The sequence below is a fragment of the Chelon labrosus genome (assembly GCF_963514085.1).
Source record: "Chelon labrosus genome assembly, chromosome: 16".
In the NCBI taxonomy this organism is placed as follows: Eukaryota; Metazoa; Chordata; class Actinopteri; order Mugiliformes; family Mugilidae; genus Chelon; species Chelon labrosus.
This window is the reverse complement of record NC_140349.1, coordinates 21,902,900-21,920,518: the sequence shown is the minus strand read 5'-3', so window position 1 is coordinate 21,920,518 and position 17,619 is coordinate 21,902,900. Positions and strand designations below refer to the sequence as shown.

General features: G+C 40.4%; 1 protein-coding gene across 3 annotated transcripts in view; it reads right to left on the bottom strand.

Moving 5' to 3' along the window:
* The window catches only part of col22a1 (collagen, type XXII, alpha 1), a 52,467-nt gene extending 41,346 nt beyond the window's left edge, over window positions 1-11,121 (bottom strand). The window contains exons 1-4 of one of the 3 annotated variants that reach the window (XM_084563773.1): window positions 10,083-11,121; window positions 7,395-7,544; window positions 6,734-7,300; window positions 2,942-3,022 (exon numbers count right to left, since the gene is read on the bottom strand). In XM_084563773.1, coding sequence (XP_084419899.1) covers window positions 2,942-3,022; window positions 6,734-7,300; window positions 7,395-7,485 — 739 coding nt within the window. In that variant the 5' untranslated portion in view covers window positions 7,486-7,544; window positions 10,083-11,121. The remainder of the gene's footprint in view (window positions 1-2,941; window positions 3,023-6,733; window positions 7,301-7,394; window positions 7,545-10,082) is intronic. The other 2 variants (XM_084563774.1, XM_084563775.1) reach the window with 2 other exon arrangements.
* Window positions 11,122-17,619: the final 6,498 nt, after the last annotated feature.

Sequence of the window (17,619 nt, the reverse complement as noted above, 5' to 3'; positions counted from 1 at the left end):
CAGACCACTGTTTGATAACATTTTGCCCCAAGTGGCGCCCCACAAAAGATTTTGGCTCAGGCAGTAGATCTGATTATGACACAACTGTCACTGGATTTTCTCTGGACCTGCTTTGGCCTCCTCATGTACGGCTGGTGGTCCATGGACCACAGTCTGGGAACCATTAAAGTACAGAAACCAGTTTTTGTCCAAAATAATTATAGTGAGTCGTAGCTCTCAGAACACCATTTCATCTGTGGTGCTGGTATCTAAATGTAAAGAAAATGTAAATCAGCATAGAGCACAGTATATTTACGGTCTATTCCACAATTAGCCTTTGGTTACGAGAAGAGATTTTCTCATATAATTTTCCAGCGGAACGGGGCTCCGACTGAGAAAGAGAAAACAAAGCACGGCTCGGAGGATTTATTCCAGTTTGAGTGCTTACGGCACATCTGACAATCTGAGTCAAACATCAGTGGCTTTCAGTGATTTATCGAAAGTTTGTTCTCATTTATTTTGCGGCTGGGAGGAAAAGCATAACCCCATAATTAGCACTTGCCCAGTGATGGGGATGTGATAATGTGTCTCGATGGTGCGAAGTGATGCTGTCGTCTCTGATCATGAACACAGACTCTCTTCCACTCCCTGCTGATGGAGAGGTCTTTGGCTCTGACCAAAGAGTCACTCTCACTTGTAGACGCAACTCACAAAAATGTCAGTTTCTGATGTCAAACTTTAAATCTTTCTCTGCACTTTCTGGTGGAAATTAGGAAAGTATATTAACTAGTCTGTAGTTGCAAAGGAAAATATTGTGCTTTTTAGACTAATGAACTTTACAGAATTAGAGTGTATATAAAATGTATCAGTAGTTTGTAGTAAGGCAATGCTGTACACAGAAACAGCAACTACTGTAATGCGCACTGAAAGGGTCATTTAAAATGTTCTGCATTCACTAAAGGAATAAAAAACAAGACTTTAACACATCATTTTGACAGATAATTATCACAATTCCTAAATAAAACATAATTCCTCGTCTGGACAAAGGATCCAATAAATTACTTGGACAGGAACTAAAACACCAGTTACCAGTACATCCAGTGGAATTCAGCAAACAAAAGTACTGTTAACAACTAAAGAGGTCAAAGTAATTATCCAATAAAATGTCCTATTTCAACATTCTGCTTTCTTTTTCTTGTAAAGAACATACTGATATTGAAGCTTATATTCAACAAACTAAATCAGGTAGTGGCATCCACATTTCCTTTCAAGCGTAGCAATGACTGATAACGAATGAAACATTAAAAGTTTAAGTGGTTATCAAGGATTACAAGATCTTGATTAAGTTTCTTTATGATAATTAGTAGGTTGGTCCTTCTATGTATTGCTACAACTTCTTTTGTGAATATAACACTCATTTTACTAGAGCAAATACATGTAAAACAATTGGCTGGCTGGCTTGACAGCAGCTTTAACCCAGTAGATCACGGCCGTGTAACTCTATCTTTGGTGGGCATGAAGCAGTCAAAGAGGAGAGGACTGAGTTTCAGTCGAGACACAGAATATCCAACCAGTACTGGCCATTTATTATGTATCAAATCAGCTGGTCGCGCATGGTCTTTACTTTTACACTAAGAACAACATGGTTCAACCTGTGGTTATTAAAGCATGAAGTCCTAGGTTTTTAATTAGCTTGCCAGCTGGGGTCTTTCTGTGCGAGTTCACATGTTATGTCTCTGTGGGTTTTCTCCTGCAGCTCTGCCCCCCCTCCCCCACCCCTCTCCAAAGACATGCAAGCTAGCTCAACTGTAGACTCTAAATTGCCCGTAGGAGTGATGTGTTTGTTTGTCCATGTGTGTCAGCTGTCAAAGATTGGCGACCTGTTCAAGCCGCACTTTGCCTGCTGCCACATGTGTGCTGCAGCACCATAATAATACCGATCATTAATGATTCAAAATAAACTGACGTAAGGATGTGTTTAAAATCCCCCCCCCCCCCCAAAAAAAAACATTGAACGTAAAAGCTGACCAATTCATCATATGCCATATTTCAAGTTAAGAGCGTTAAGAGTCAACATTTCCAGCGCTCCAACATCTCTTTTGCCTTGAACTTGGACGTGGCACGGGGTCCTAACAGTCATGCCGCTGCATCTGTTTTTTCTCTTAGTGTGATGGATGTGGGTGGGAGACACAGACAGGAACTCAGATCCCCCAAAAGACACTCCTGTAACAACATCCGACCTCTCTGGATAAACGCTATTCAAGACTTCTGAGAAAAACACAGCAGCTTGAAATCTATGAAATAAAAACACCGAATGATGAAGGACTGGTAGTGTGTTTCACTTGGTTTTAGTTGAGTTGCTAGTTTAAAAATAACACCTGCATTAAAAAGACTATTAGTGTTAATAGTGTGGTTGCAAGTTTCACCTCTTCATAGGCGTTCATTGACATTTTTGAACATGTGCTTATTAAATTATATCACAAGACAACACTACTCCATTTACAGTATTGTTGTGCAGCATATGACGGCATCAGCAGGTGTAAGGTGTAAGAAATTCTTAAAATGTATTTTCTTTAACTATAGATGTGTACGGAATGAAAGTGCCATTCCAAAATACCTCATTTTTGCTTTGATTTGCAAAATGGTTTAAAGTAAAGTGACAGTGTTTTTGTGATGGCAGCATAGAACAACACAGAGAAGTGACGCCCTCTGAGCCATGAATAAAACCAATTCATGCTTCAAGTCAGATAGAGAGACAGAGGAAAACTGTGAGTGAAAAGTGTCTTCATCTTTGCATATAAGAAAGAGACATAAGATAAGATCTTTTGGTCTCTGTTTGTGTAAAAACAGCTAAATGTGGGCGTGTAGGAAATGCTTTGAGAAAGAAAGAGATGGCTTTGTGGTTGACAAGAACTGCCAACGTTGCATGTTGCCGTTAGGAAAAGCAGCAGTTTGCACATACCTGGAACCTCTTCAAGACCATAACTGGTGCTGTTGGGCTTAAATCGATCAGGTTGGATCTTCATGTTTGGACACAGGACATCTGAGGAGAAAGGATAGTAGTTTAGTTAGTGCAGACATTGCAAAATACGATTCTCACAGGGGAGCACCGGGGAGAGAAATGTTCAAACAGACTATTTTAAGGTGACCTTGTATCTTCATGTTGGAAATCTAATCATGCGTTATTGTTTCATTGGAAGAAATAATTGGTCAGAAACTTTCCAAGGGGTTAGATGAAAAAGGTGTGATGTCTTGGATTGTTTTAGGAAGCTGTGCTATATCCCCACAGCGATATGTCATCTGAAGATCTCCAGTGCTGCCCTCCATCTTTCTATTCTCAAGTCTAGGGCAATCAGTGAAGTGTGTGGATGGGTGAGTGAAGAGGCATCTGAGAAGCAGCAACAGTTTTATATTTCCACACACACATATTTCAGTGACGGTGATGACAGTGAGAAAGGCAACAGCTTCAGGCTAAGTTTTTATTGGCACGAGAGGTATTTTCTATTTGTGTCAAGATGCCAGCTTTACTACCGAAGACCGCAGTAGACACTGTTAAATTTAATAGATGTAAATGTTGGCTTCAGTTTAATGACATTTTGAAAGAGTCAAATCACTCAAAATAATAACATAAATAACAGAAGCAATTGGCTATGGTTCTAACCTCTCTGAAAATAGATAAAACTATTCCTAAGGGCTGTTTGTAGTTGAAGTCTAGGCAGAAATCTTATTCTGCAGTCTTTTGGATGGTCAGTCCGTCCAGATAATTTCCTCCAGGCTGAAATATCTGAACAGCTATGACAGAAAGTCACCTTGCCCAGAACATTAATTGTAGACACTCTAACTCTTCGGTGTGTTTTTAGTGAACTGTCCCCACAACTATTAGATGGACTGCTATGAAAACGTGTTCTGACATTTATGTTCCCAGCAGGATGAACTGGAGCAGCTTCGGAGCTTGCACCTTCCACCAAGCACCATCATCAGGAAAACTGCTAGGCATTCCCATCAGCCTCAGGCAGTGCTTTAAGTGGGACGGTACTCTCCGGTGCGCAGTTCTGCTGATTCAGAGTTTGACCCTCTGGTGTACCAGGACTGGGTGTATCAAACTGGAGGCTCTCACAAGTAGTCTGTACCCTCTGCTGTCAAGACATAATGTCATTCTAACTATCAAAAAAATAAGCTGAAACAAGGATTCCTGAACTGGCGGGGTGTCAGTGTTTAAATAGGAACATCTGTGGGTGTTTCATGGGAAACTTACCTGACTAAGGTCTGTTAACTGTTAACTACTTATCTGTAAGTATCGGGACCAGAACCTCCACAGACATTATGCCATGCTAACCCCTAACTGAAAGCTCTGACCTCGGGTGTATTTCAAGATTCATTGGTAAATATTAGCATGGGAGCTAACTTGATTAACGTGGTCACTGTAAACATGTTAGCATGATGCCATTAGCATTTGGAAGTCGACATACTATAGGTGTAGACAGGCCAGCTTAAATGGGACTGAGTTAACGTGGTGACAGCAGCATTTAGCTCAAAGTAAAGCTGGGCCTTCAATAAATAGCCTACAGCCTCACGGAGGTGCTTGGCTGGCTTTAGACCAGGCTTTTTTGTTTGAGTGAACTGACCATTCAAAGCTGCACTAGTCAGTGAGGCAGTAAGAATCTGCTCCACCGTCCTTCCCTTTGCATTAATCTAACAACTCCCAGGTGAATATTACTCCTTTTGTCACTTTGTAATCAATCTATTCAGAGGAACTTCTCATTAAAGCTAATATTAGCCCAACAATGTGTCTTTGTCTTGACTGACAGTCATAAATATTATCTGTTCCTGAAAATATCTTGGTGAGACACTCCAACTTTCCTAATAGACCAAGTGTTTGCCCGAACATCCGCTATCAAAGCCAGCAAGGCTTTTAACCTCTGTGGTGTTGAATGTGAGGACAGCTCTGTTGACAAGGCTTTATCATGCTTTATTTCTAATTTCAGCCGTGTCCTACCCTGGTTTTCCGTCTGTCCTCAGGGCGTTTAACAATCAAACTGAAGCCGTCTTTTTCTTAAAGCCTTTTTAAAGTGATAATGGAAGATCTCTGAAAGGATACTTGGTTTGTAAAGCCAGGGAGTCTACCAAAAATTACCATTCTGTGAATGAATGGAAGTGCGTCACTCTTTTTTTAAAGATGGTGCCGTTGCACAGCATGGGACTTAGCATGCTAGATAGCTGAACTACTCCCTGCACTTGTGGCCCCAAAGCTATAATTTAGGGATCCGGCTGTGAGTTTAAGTGGAAGAAATGTAAATCCTGCCTTTAGAAATGAATTTCAGGTTCAAAGTATCCGCACCAGTTGGAGCACTACACACCTACAAACAATATTTTTCGCAACCACATACTGGTACATTTTTAATTCTTGCTATTGCTTTAATATTAATACATTTAAGCTCTCTGTCACATGAGCTGTGTAAGATCAAGAGTGTAATCCTACGAGCTTGTATTCTTAGGTGAGGCCACACATGCTCTAATGAATCAGTGCAGCACAGAATAAACAGAGTCCATTTTTAAACATATGGATTAAAAGGTGAAAACATCGAACATGGACATTTGAGCGGCTGCAGAGGACCCACTTGAAACATTAGAGCTATAATTTTCTGGGTGAAAATAACTTGCATTGCTCAGTGAGCCAGTCGTGCTGACCACTGATGTACTTGGAGACTCACCCGTGGCGATTTTAGAGATTAGAGAAAGAAAACACTGGAACATTGCAAATTTAGCTTTTGGTTAGTTCACGTCTACAAACTTGCTGTACAGCACGCTTCATGATATACAACCTACATTACTGCTTGGCAGATTGAATCTCCGGGGAGTCAAAGAGCAAGGTCAAAGGTTACTGGCTTTAAAATTATTCTCCGGGCTGCCTTTCAAGCCCTAGATGAGTGTAACTTTACAAAATGATACGTACTCAGAAACGAACAAAACCATTTTTAGAGTCTGACTCACCACTTTCTTCAGAAGAACAGAAGAATATCTATTTTGCCTTGACAAACGCGCTAACTTATCTGGGTTAAAGTAAGAGTTGAGAGTTTGTCATTGCTCATTTCTGAACTCACCATGTAATCATGTCATTTCCCTTCTGTATTTATTGTTTGTGGCTGAGACTCATGGCATCCTTTTCTTTCCTGTCTGGCTAATTTTAGGTAGGAATTTCAAGCGTTGCAGCACAAGGCATCCATCTTCTCCATGGAAAAAAAACATGCACAGACACTTACGCACTTCACTGCACAACTACTTGACAACAGAAAGCTGCCGGAAAAGTTTATTCATCTGGCTGTGTGAACTTATTTCTCAGTCTGTGTGCCCGTATTGAAAATTTTTCACAGGACACTGGTGTAAAAACCATTGAGGTTAGCGTAAGACAGGCTTTCCAGTGCTCAACGCCTCTGCACCAAAAAGGAAGCTATGCCACAGATATGTCCTGGTTGGGAGACTGTCATTTGCAAGCCAATTTTTGCAAAGGGCCCCTCACACGCGTCGTATTTCATCAAAAGGAGTTGGGATAGCACAGTGTGCACGTGCAGCTCTTTGTGGTTGGGGTGGGGTTTTGTGGTTAGGGTCTTTCCTCTGCGTAGTGGTTAAACGTTAAAATAAGTCTAATTTGATTAAGTACACACTGAGGGTGAGGCAGAATCTTCAAAGTAAAAAGAAAACCATGCAGCATGCAGTGTGAGTGATGTGCTGGCAACGTGCCTGATGGCTGACTTACTCTCACATAGCCTCCTTCTCAGTCTCCCCCTGATCTTGTCAATGGCATTAAAGTCTGTCACATGGAAGACATGGGCATTCTTTGGCTCTGCAGCGATCTCCTCCAGCTCCACCTTCAGAGCCTCCCCAATGCCCACAGCAAACATCCTGATGCCGGCTTTGGCAGCTGCCTTAGAGGGCTCCAGAACATAATCCTGGCTTCTGCCATCTGTGAGAAGGATGGCCACCTTCTGAATGCCTCTTGCGCTCGGCCTCGCTCCGTTCCGCTCCGTGAAGATGTTGTTGGTGGTATAGCTGATAGCATCTCCGGTCATTGTATTTCCCCCCAGGTAGCGTATGTTACGGGCCGCTCGCTTCACATCTTCCAGGGTCCTATGTCGTCCCAGGCTGAACTCAGTGGTTGGTTTGTCACTGTAGCGGACCACAGCTACTCTTGTCTTGTCAAATGCCACGTCGAAAGACTCTACCAGGTTGGCCACCCATTGCCTAATCTTCTCAAAGTTCTCCTTTCCCACACTGGATGAGGTATCCAGGATAAATGCCAAGTCATAGTGGACATTTTTACACCCTGGGTTGGTCAAATGCAAGAGAATTTAGTCACATACTGAAAAGAAAGGTTCTACAACTGCTGTTGTCAACATTTCCAATGTTAATGGTCTTACCTGCTCTCTGTGCTTCTACTCCCTCGCCGGAAAGTGTAAAGGCCAGGATGGCCAAGACCAGGGTGATCCTAAATCCCAATCGTAATTCCATCTCGGCCTTGGCTTGGGGTCTGTTTTGTTTAGCTTATTACCACCATGAAGCTGTCCAACCTATGAAAAGGTCAGTGGAAACATCAACAATTCACTATTGCTCTTCATCCGCTTGAAAGGTACAGCTGACATTTTGGAATCTAAAGCAGTTTCTTGCTCTCTTTCATCACTGAAACATTTACAGACTTTGCAACAATTTGTCTCCAGCAGGGGAACCAAAGTTGAAGAAGCACTTCCTGTAGTGTAGAGAGATTGCAGTGAAAAGCAGGGCCTGGTGGGAAGCTGATTTAAAAATGCATTATGAACTTAATACGTGTAAAGAAACTTTAGCTCCACCAAAAATATCTATCTCACTTCCCTTATCGTCCAGTATTTCTATTGTCCCCTCTTTGGAATGAAAGCTGGCAGGAAATGTTCTCCATTCTCAGTATATGATAATTGAAACCTAGGCCTGAAATACATATCTCTCTACAGCAGTGGATGCTCCATCCAGAGAAAATTGGACTTACCGAAGATTGTTGGAGATTGATGCCAAACTATGTTTTTTTACTGTCTCCACCCACAAAACAGTAAAAGAACATTGTCAGGACTGTACAGTTTGCTGATGTTGCACTGCTTGGTTTCTCCACAGTGATTTTTTAAAGTTTGAAATTCCCAGTGGTATTTCTAGTGACATTTGGACTTGCTGAACTGCGGAGGTTTGATGATGATCCAAAGCACTGATCAATCTGTCTCTAGATTCATTTATGAGGCTGTTGCACCTGGGTGGCACTGACAGTATCCAGCCACATAAACACAAAGATATTCTTGTCCTTATTGTACACCAGTGGTTGTGATGCCTGCTATTAGGACTGATGTGTGGCTGGCTGTAGCCATAACATGGGCTCATCCTGACTGGAAGAGTGTCTCACTGCGGGGGGTTGCCGTGGGAGGAAGAGGAAAGTCTGAGTTGTGCACAACTTCGAAAGCAATAGCTCCTTGTGAAATGAAAACTTCTTTAATATCGTTCAGTGCGGTCTGATTTTTCCACTGAATTATGCTATTAATTTATTTGTTTTCCATTAGTGAAAGACATTTAACTATATAGCCTGGGGGCAAGAATGTCCTTAATAACAGCTTTTGTTATGTTATATGACAAATCTTGTAGAATTGCATGAATGAGCTTTGTCCAAATATAAAATATAACAGAAGTTCAGCAGCTCATTTACACCTTGTGATGTAATGCAGAGACTCCAAGAAAGTGTGAAGAGATCTTAGTGTATGCACCTGGTCTTGCAACTTCAGGTTTCATAGAGTATACAAGCTACATGTTTTTGAGCATCATAATCCTCATGAAATGACACATTTCCTTGAAACATATAGGTCATAAACATCAGAAACCACACAATTCAGCTAATCAATCAGCCAACACAGTTACATGACCCAGGAAGTCCAGATGGAAGAAGGAAATGAATGAGGTTTGGAGAAGTCCCACGAGTACCCTAGCTACAGTTGTAAGACTCATATGGCCTACAAACAAGGTGCAGTGGGTAAATTTTGTCACTTCATCCAATCTTCTCAAGGCTAGTTTCGAGTCATTATGCAAAGTTAAGCTGACATATACCCATATTTGAATGTGAAGAAAGATGGACTATGTTGCAGAATGAAATAAAACGCAGGAACAATACATGTCATTTAAGAAAATCTAGTTGCATGTTTTTAATACAAAGTGATTTGTGCAAAAAGTGATTCGAGGAAATGTTGTGGAAGGACATGACTGCCTGCTGACTGTGACTTGGCCTATGTGGAAATAGAGAGTGCATTCTGTACACTGTGGCTTAAGTGTTTTGGCTTCCAAATTGTAATTTCCTTATCTGATTCTCCTGGGCTATTTCTGCTGCATGATTTGACTGTTGCTATTAATGAGCAGAACAGTCACAGTAGCTGAATGGCCCTAATTGTCCCAATTAGCGTGCATTTAAAATCTAAGATTTCCAGCCCAAGACTTTTATAAAAGACACACTTTGCAAGCATCTAAACAAGATTTGGATTAATGTCCTTAATCCTCTTTACCTAACTTTGTGCAAGTCTAACATATCCCAATTTTGCTTCCTTTCATCACTGATTATATTTAAATACAGTTTATAGGTCTTCCAGGGTAGCACTAACTGAATCTGCAGTTTAACAGGCTGATACAGTATCCAAGGTAACGCTAAAAACGCTTTGGTTTGCCTCTGTCAACATCTGAACCTGTAGCCAGATTCCTTACAGACTGCAGGTCTGTATCATCAGGCCCCTTTCCACTTCCTCTCTCAATGGTTGACCTGGGACTGCAATGTAGATGTCTATAACAGAAGCACCGCGTTTATCATTCCCAAAATGCATAAAACAGAAAGCACTTTTTTTTTTTTTTTCCATGAGCAACCCAAGAAGAGAAAAAAAGAGGAAGTCTGTTCCCTGATAATGCATCTGAGCAGCATGTGGATGCAAAAAAGAAAAGAAAAACAGACTTCTTGCCAACAATTTGAAACTGATAAAGAGTGGGTGAGCATTTTAGGGTGATCTTTTAGAGGAGCTTGGCAGTTATAGATAGATAATTTCATGATTTATTTTTCTTACCTGGCCTGTCACTCACCTCGTGTTACTGGAGGTGTATTTCTCTCCCTGCCTCCAGCACTCACACCCTGAATCAGCAACAGGACAGCATCATTATCAGCTGATAATAATCCAAAATGTCTCCCCTGCAGGCACCAAAAATCAAGACGAGATTATTGTATAATCCAGGGTGACAATCCAGTGTTCAGCGTTTTTTAAAAAGTGAGGTGAGGTGAGCTTCAGCAACCTTGTGGATGGGTGGACAGAGTGGGAGGGAACTGCAAAAGGGGAAAGTGTAGAGTTTCACTGGGGGACGAGGTGGCTTCTGCTGCTCTTGACTAGGCTGTGCTCTCACATAAAAAAGGCTGAGAGGCTCAGCCAATTATAGACCCAACTTTCTGGATATTTTTGTCCTTCTTTTTTTTTTCCTTCCCTCCATGACTGCGCCCATCTGAAGTGTTGCCCTCAAAGAAAAGGCACGGCCTCTTGGCAACCGCCTCAACTGTCCGGCCTTTGCCACTGTGATAGCCACAGCGGAGCCGCCCTGGGGCTGGTGGTGGGCCGGGCCACGTTGGCTTCAGCCAGCCGCGCAGTTATAGAGAAGGGCTGTATTTAAGTTGGGGAAATGATTACAGAACAGTCATTCTTGCAGCTTTGTGTTAAATGTCTGTCGTTGCACTGACTTACAGTAAAGCTCTGTGATCTATATTATGTATGTTTTGCTGTTTTGACAAGTTTACATCCACGTCAGACCGCACATCTTTCATTTTTTAAAATACATTTTCATATACAACCGTTAAATACATACATACCTCCTTCCTTGCCTCTGTGATTTCTTATACTAGGATTCTTTTCTAACATTTTGGTCTTGTATTGGGGCCTTTTGCTGTTTCCTTTTTGCACCGTTAGATCGGAGAAGATTTATTTGATCTAATAAACAGCACAAAATACACACATTTCTTTGCTTCGTATCCCATTCTCATTGACGGAAACCTGTGTTTGTGAACCAGAAGACCTACATATGTTCTGATTTGATATACACGTGTAGAGAATGACTGTGATTCGCATTTTGTTGATGTCCTTATCATGTGTGGTCATGCTCCCAGGCAGGAGGGGAAGCCGCAGTGAAACACAGCAGACCTGTCTGCGTATCAGACGTCCTGTTTCTTTCAAATCGGTCCATCTTCCCTCTTCAAAATGCTCCCACAGCTGTCACCACATGCTTTGGCTGCGCCCGAAAATACACCCGAAGCTTGTGCAGAGCTGTCCAAGGCACCAAAACGCTCCAAAACACAGTGTCAATATTTGAATGTCACGGACAACAAACAAGTTAGCCATTACATCCAGGCCTATTTACGGCGCCTTTGTAGCCAAGGAAAGTGAGCTCAGGCCGGGCTATGTATAGGCTCAGCGTGGAGTGGATGGGAAGTGGGCTGATGATTCGGGGCAGATGCACGTTATGAGTGATGGTGTCAGTCTGAGGAACCGTCTGTCGCCTTGTGTGAGAGGGCTAAAGAGGTGACCAGCATGCTGGGTGAGCAAGAGGCTGCAAGCATCGTGTAGTGCTGGAGAAAGCCATCTGTCACCGGACTGACAGCCAGCTTTCAACCTCCCACATCAGAGAGAGGCGAGTCTCCTTCCAAAATATGTGTAAAATATTCATGTTTGAAATGGTGATGAAGCGGAACAGAAAAATTCTAATTTATTTGGTAGAGTTACTGGATTGGACCGCCTTCCCATAATAATTACATTAATTTATTAGACAAGCACTTCTGTACAATATTTTGTCTTATATTCTTTTGGCTGCACAGACAAAAAGACTGAAGGACAGTTTCTACCACCAGGCCATCAGCAATACAACTGCCACCTCCACCTTTCGTAAATATGCTGTAAATTTTGTAATATTTGTGCTTTAAATCTGAGTAATTATACTCTCACTTCATTTAATTGCACAGTGTTAATGACACAGGGTTGGCACATGACAAAATAACCTGAATCTGAGCCTGAATCCATTCCAACGGATGCTAAGATCTATCAGGAAACTGGCTGAACAGCTAGAGGGCACTGTTCATTGAGAACCAAAAGCACTATTCAACGTTTTTGGTATAAATCCAGAACCCTTAAACTTGAACAAGAATATTAAGCTCTGTGAGTTGGAACATTTTTGCTGCTGTGCTGATCATTAGATTTACATTAACAAACAAAACCAACCGGCTATGCTTTATGGTAAATGGGTTGCTCACAGCAACAAAGTCACAGAATTATTGCAAAATCTGCTGTCTCCTCGAACTCTTTTCATCATCTTTCAGCTAAGTGCTTTGGCTTTCTCTGCAATCTTACGGTTTAGATTCCATCATTTCGTTCTTCAATCAGGAATACTTAATAATGGAAATTAAAAACAAGGGTTGTTTACAGTAGCACATTACGAAGACTGAATGAACCTTTTTAAGTAAGTTATTTTTTTTCATTTAAACCTACTTATCACAATTTTTAACATGTGAAATAAAGTGATTATTGTTGGAGTTTGCCTTGTGGCAGCGATAGAAGCGTCAGGCAATCTGTGCGGCATATGTAGCTAAGGGTTGACTGAAATCTTGAACATATTTAAATTAATTTAACCAATCACCGTGCCCTATTGCGAAGACCAATTACTTTATCTCCTCACGTGAAATCCGTCAGCGGTTGGTGTAGTGACAGTGACAAAGATTGAGATGCAAGACTCGGACATTCAGGAATTCAGTATAATATTTCAAATAAAATCTTTGTGCCAAAATCCATTTGGCTTTACGGAGAAAAACACAGATGAAAAAGAGCTTGGCCCAGATTACAGAGACATCAGAATCAGACAGCAGGCTTGTGGAGAAGGTAAAACACACATGCAATGACAGAATAAAGGCTAGCTGGGTTATTCTGCTTTCAGTGACTAACTTTAAAAACATCTGAGAAAGATAAAACATGGCCTTTCAGAAGGACTAGGGACATAAAACATTTATCAGTGTTGTAGTTCATTCTGTCAAAGTTTAACTTTGGCTACTTGATGTGAATGAATGCATTTTATATATGAATGAATTTTCCTAAATTCTGCTATATCAAGAAAAAACATCAACAGAATTGCACAAATGGAAATGATTAAATCCAAATGGTTAATTTTTCTGTATTGTCTGTGTCATACCTGTATGGGACGTGTATGTTTCAATTTGAGTGGCCTCACAGCAAGAAGGTTCCAGGTTCGAATCCATGGACCGCCTTTCTGTGTGGAGTTCGCATGTTCTCCCTGTGTCTGCGTGGGTTCTCTCCAGGTACTCTGCCAGGTACTATGTACTTGGTATATTATTAAGCGAGCTCTACGAGTAGTTAAGAATTGCTCCTACTAAAATATTCAAATAAACTTTGAGATTTTTTTTGTCTTCCTCACAAATTTTAATCACTTATTTTAGTAAACTTTATTTAACAACCTTTTCATGTAAATACAAATCTCAAAATAAATATTACCGTGTTTTCATGTGTATTCAACTTAAATTTTATTAGAAAAATATGTAAGTAATATTTACACATCTCATCTACTTCTAACAACAATGCACTATGTATCTGCAGGCTTCTTTTAAAATAATATTTATAATAATATAATATTTAAAATAAAATTTAATAAGCTACTCCAAAACAACAAATGCTTTTAAACCACAGCAATGTTAATTTTTTCGTAAACAGTCTGAGTGCTTTTACATATCAAAAAACATTGGACAGTAAATGTACTGACAAAAGAACACACTAAAAGTTTGCTGCACAAAGCCTGGGTTTTGGGAGACAATCAAGCTCACGAAAGACCTCAAACATCAACTTTGGTTTATTGCATATATAGAATGCCCATAAACATCAGAGATGCCTTTGCCACAGACTTACAGTCACCAAGAACCTCAGTTCCCTCAAGGATGACACACACGTCTGCAGGGGTGTTGCCTGTGCAATCGCTGAAGACACAAATCTTCGTGACATGCAATCTTCGTCATCTTTGGTATTTTCTTTGATGGTCAGATGCAATATATTATAGGTATTTGTCACAGTTTCAGAATATGCAAAAGAGAATTCACTTTAAATTGATCACTTAGCCCAGTGTCTTTCTTTTTGATGAAAATCAAAATGACAAATAAAGTCTGTCTAAGTCTAAGTGTCAGAACAGGACACTGACTAAATGATGAGGAACAAAATATAGATTTGAAGAAGATAAAGACAGGGATCTCATTTATAAAACACTGCATAGAATCCATACTACTAGAGTATGTGCATGCAAATCCTGGAACTGTGTGCACACAAAACCTCACAGAGACGATTTCAGAGTCTAAAGATCCACACCTAGATTATGACTCATGGCCTGCCCTCTAAATGCTCACACTTAACCATAATAGTTTTAGCACAAATAGTTGTCTTTATAGTAAGTCCTTGCTGTGCATGAGAGGAGTGGGTACAGGCATAAGCATAGACAAACACCCAGCGACGGGAGGGGAAAGGATAGAGACGCTATAGAGCTGTTGACGCTGCCATATTGGCAGGAAAACTCTGAGTTAAAATCAGGTTAAAATGAATGGTGCCAGTGCTGATTTCAGGCCGTCAGAGTTTATTGTGCACTTTAAAAGGATAGACATTGACCAGTACAAGGCAAAACTCGACCTGCCTGGTGTGGTTTTTTCAAGCATTGAAACAGCCAGCGCAGACAATGTTCCTGACCTGCAGTATCCTAATATATATAACTACCTCATTAACTTTCCCTAGTCCTACTCCGGAAAATCACGAAAAGCATACAAGAGCCTGGAGGCTACAAATAGACGTGAATAACAAAGTAGCTAAGTTTTCGAACCCACGTCCCTTTCTCCTAATAAACCGCGTACAATACAGAGCTGCCAACTCTCACGCTTTCACCGTGTGACACACGGTTTTGCCTGTTTTCACACGCACTCACGCCACACATCCAATTTCTCACGCAAAAAAAAAAAATCCGATCTTGGTCCGAGACGCTTCCGTTCCTTTTCAAACTCCACGACGGTAGATGGCGCTGATGAGCACCCCTGAACCTTTGCGCTGCGCTACACCTGCAGTGCACCCCTTTACTATCTATGCCTGCACTCCGAAGTAGACAGAAGAAGAGATACAGAGACCGCCAAGACAGCAGGAGAAACCAGAAACTACTTTGAGAAGTCTGAAAAAGAAGAGAATCTGAGCTGAGACTAGGCCAGTATAACCATGCACACAGATCATAGACAAGGACTTTACCCAGCTTCTGATCTGCATCTGATACTGATTATGCCTCATTTTAGCTATTTTTGTAATGCATTCATCTGTTTTATTGCTTGAAAAAGTTGTACTGTTTAAGCACTTTATTTGTTGCACTTTATTTGTTGCACTTTATTTGTCTCTGATGGACCATGTGGTGGGAGACTTTGAATGAAGAATAATGTCCCTCCCTAACTAATCTTGTGTTGTTTTTGGCTGAACATAAATCATTAAGTGCTCTTAAGAATACAATTATTCACAACATAGGTTAGGTTTTAGTTAAGAATTAGTTTAATACCATTTTAATCAAAATATCAATCAACCTACCTAGGTCAAATCTTAAACACTGATCTATGAATAAGGCTTTATTGTCATTTAGGCACACCGATAGTTTTCTGGTTGAATGTTAAGCTCAAGTCTACAGACTAAGATCTACAAGTCATGATGCCGAACATGAATCAGAATAAATTCAGGTATTGCACATCGTTAGCAGACCGCCCAAAAATCCACTAGAATGCTGGAAACCACATCTACTTAATCCAAAATCTCCTGGGGGTGGACCTTCAGCTATGTCTGCTTCACAGAATGTAACCAATATTGTCCATCTTCAGTGGGCTGCCCCTATCAACAGCTTTGTTGATAGGGGCTTTATTTGTGATTTTGTATGTTCATTATCGTACGTAATTTAGAACTGTAGCACCAAGTTACACATTAAATAAAAAGTGATATTTTTAAACATACTGGAATTGTAATTTCTTGCAGATGTTACACACGATTGAAGTAACATTTACAGGTCCAAAGAATAATTCTTTTTAGTGTATGTGGTCACGAGACAAACTGCGTTCACACTGCCTAAAGAGGGATTTAAAACGCAGCCAGATAGATAGATAGATAGATACTTTATTAATCCCGAGGGAAATTCGAGCATCCAGTAGCAGTAACATACATTGAACATAAAATACAAAAGCTATATAAAAAATAGAAAGTGACTAGAAATAAAATGTTTATACAACTATAAACTATAGAAATATAAATATAAAGTGACCTGTTAAGCCATGACCACCTTGTAAGGTTCAGAAAAGTACTCAGGAGCCAACTATCTTAATGCTACCTGTGATGAACAACTCCACAGTTATCATTGCAATAATTCCCTACAGTATATAAGTGGCTGTTTCAGGTTTGCCTCTCCTAACAATGTTCCATTATTGTTGGCATCAGACTGTTTATCTATTTAATTTCGAAATGGTGACATTTTGATAGATGGACTGCATTTATTTACATTTGCTTTACAGCATGCATTAAATCATATTGGGGTAGTAACTGAGAGCTTTGATGACGAGCGGCTCTGTCTAGAAACATTTACACCAGCTGCCACTGCTCCTCAGTGACCCAACACATCTTTATGGGGAATGTCAGTTGAAGCCATTAAGATTACGCTGCAGGGTAAGAAACTTGTGGACTTCCTTTGCATCATAACTTTCTGTACAGCTCTGCTAAATAAATCCTAATGATATATTTGTCTCATGTGCCTTGTGTTGTACTTGATTTTAGATTGCTGGTGATGGGAGTTGTGGAGTGCTATGCTCTTTGACACCATGGAACATCTATACTGTTTAATGTCTTTCTCTAACTGTTGGGTCTTTTCTTGTTTTTGACAAATATGTCTGGCAAAAAAACAAAAACCTTTTCCATATATTATAAACAATCTGCCAAGCATTAAAACACATACAAAGTTAGCAATGAGGGGGCTTTAGACGTGAGTTGGCAAAAGAACGTCTGCATAGGAATTCATCCGCTGGCCAGAGATATTATTCAAATGGTTATTAAGATATTATCGGTATAAACTATGCAAGACATGCAGTACATTACTATTATTATCACCGTTAGCATTCAACCCCTAAACCTCTTCTGAAGTCAGCCTACTCGCCATCGCTTCATCAAGATTCATCTTTTTTTGCCATGTTTTGTTAGGTCATCACCACCGTGACCTGAGCAAACTAAAAAAAATTATAATAAAAAAAATATATACTATTTAAAGCTTTCAGGTTTATAAGAGATGATATTACATACTCATAAATCAACCTTGCAGTGACAGATTATATGACCACTCAGGGGTCAGTTCAAAGAAGACCTGGCTGTGATTTTATTTATTTAGAACAAACACTCTATTCATTAACTAAAGATAAATTGATAAACGAGCCAGACGGTCCACAATGGCAGCAGACGGTGAGATCACAAGTTTCTATTTTTAAGATGAGTCACATTACTGATGTTACCTGCCTGGCTAATGGCCAGG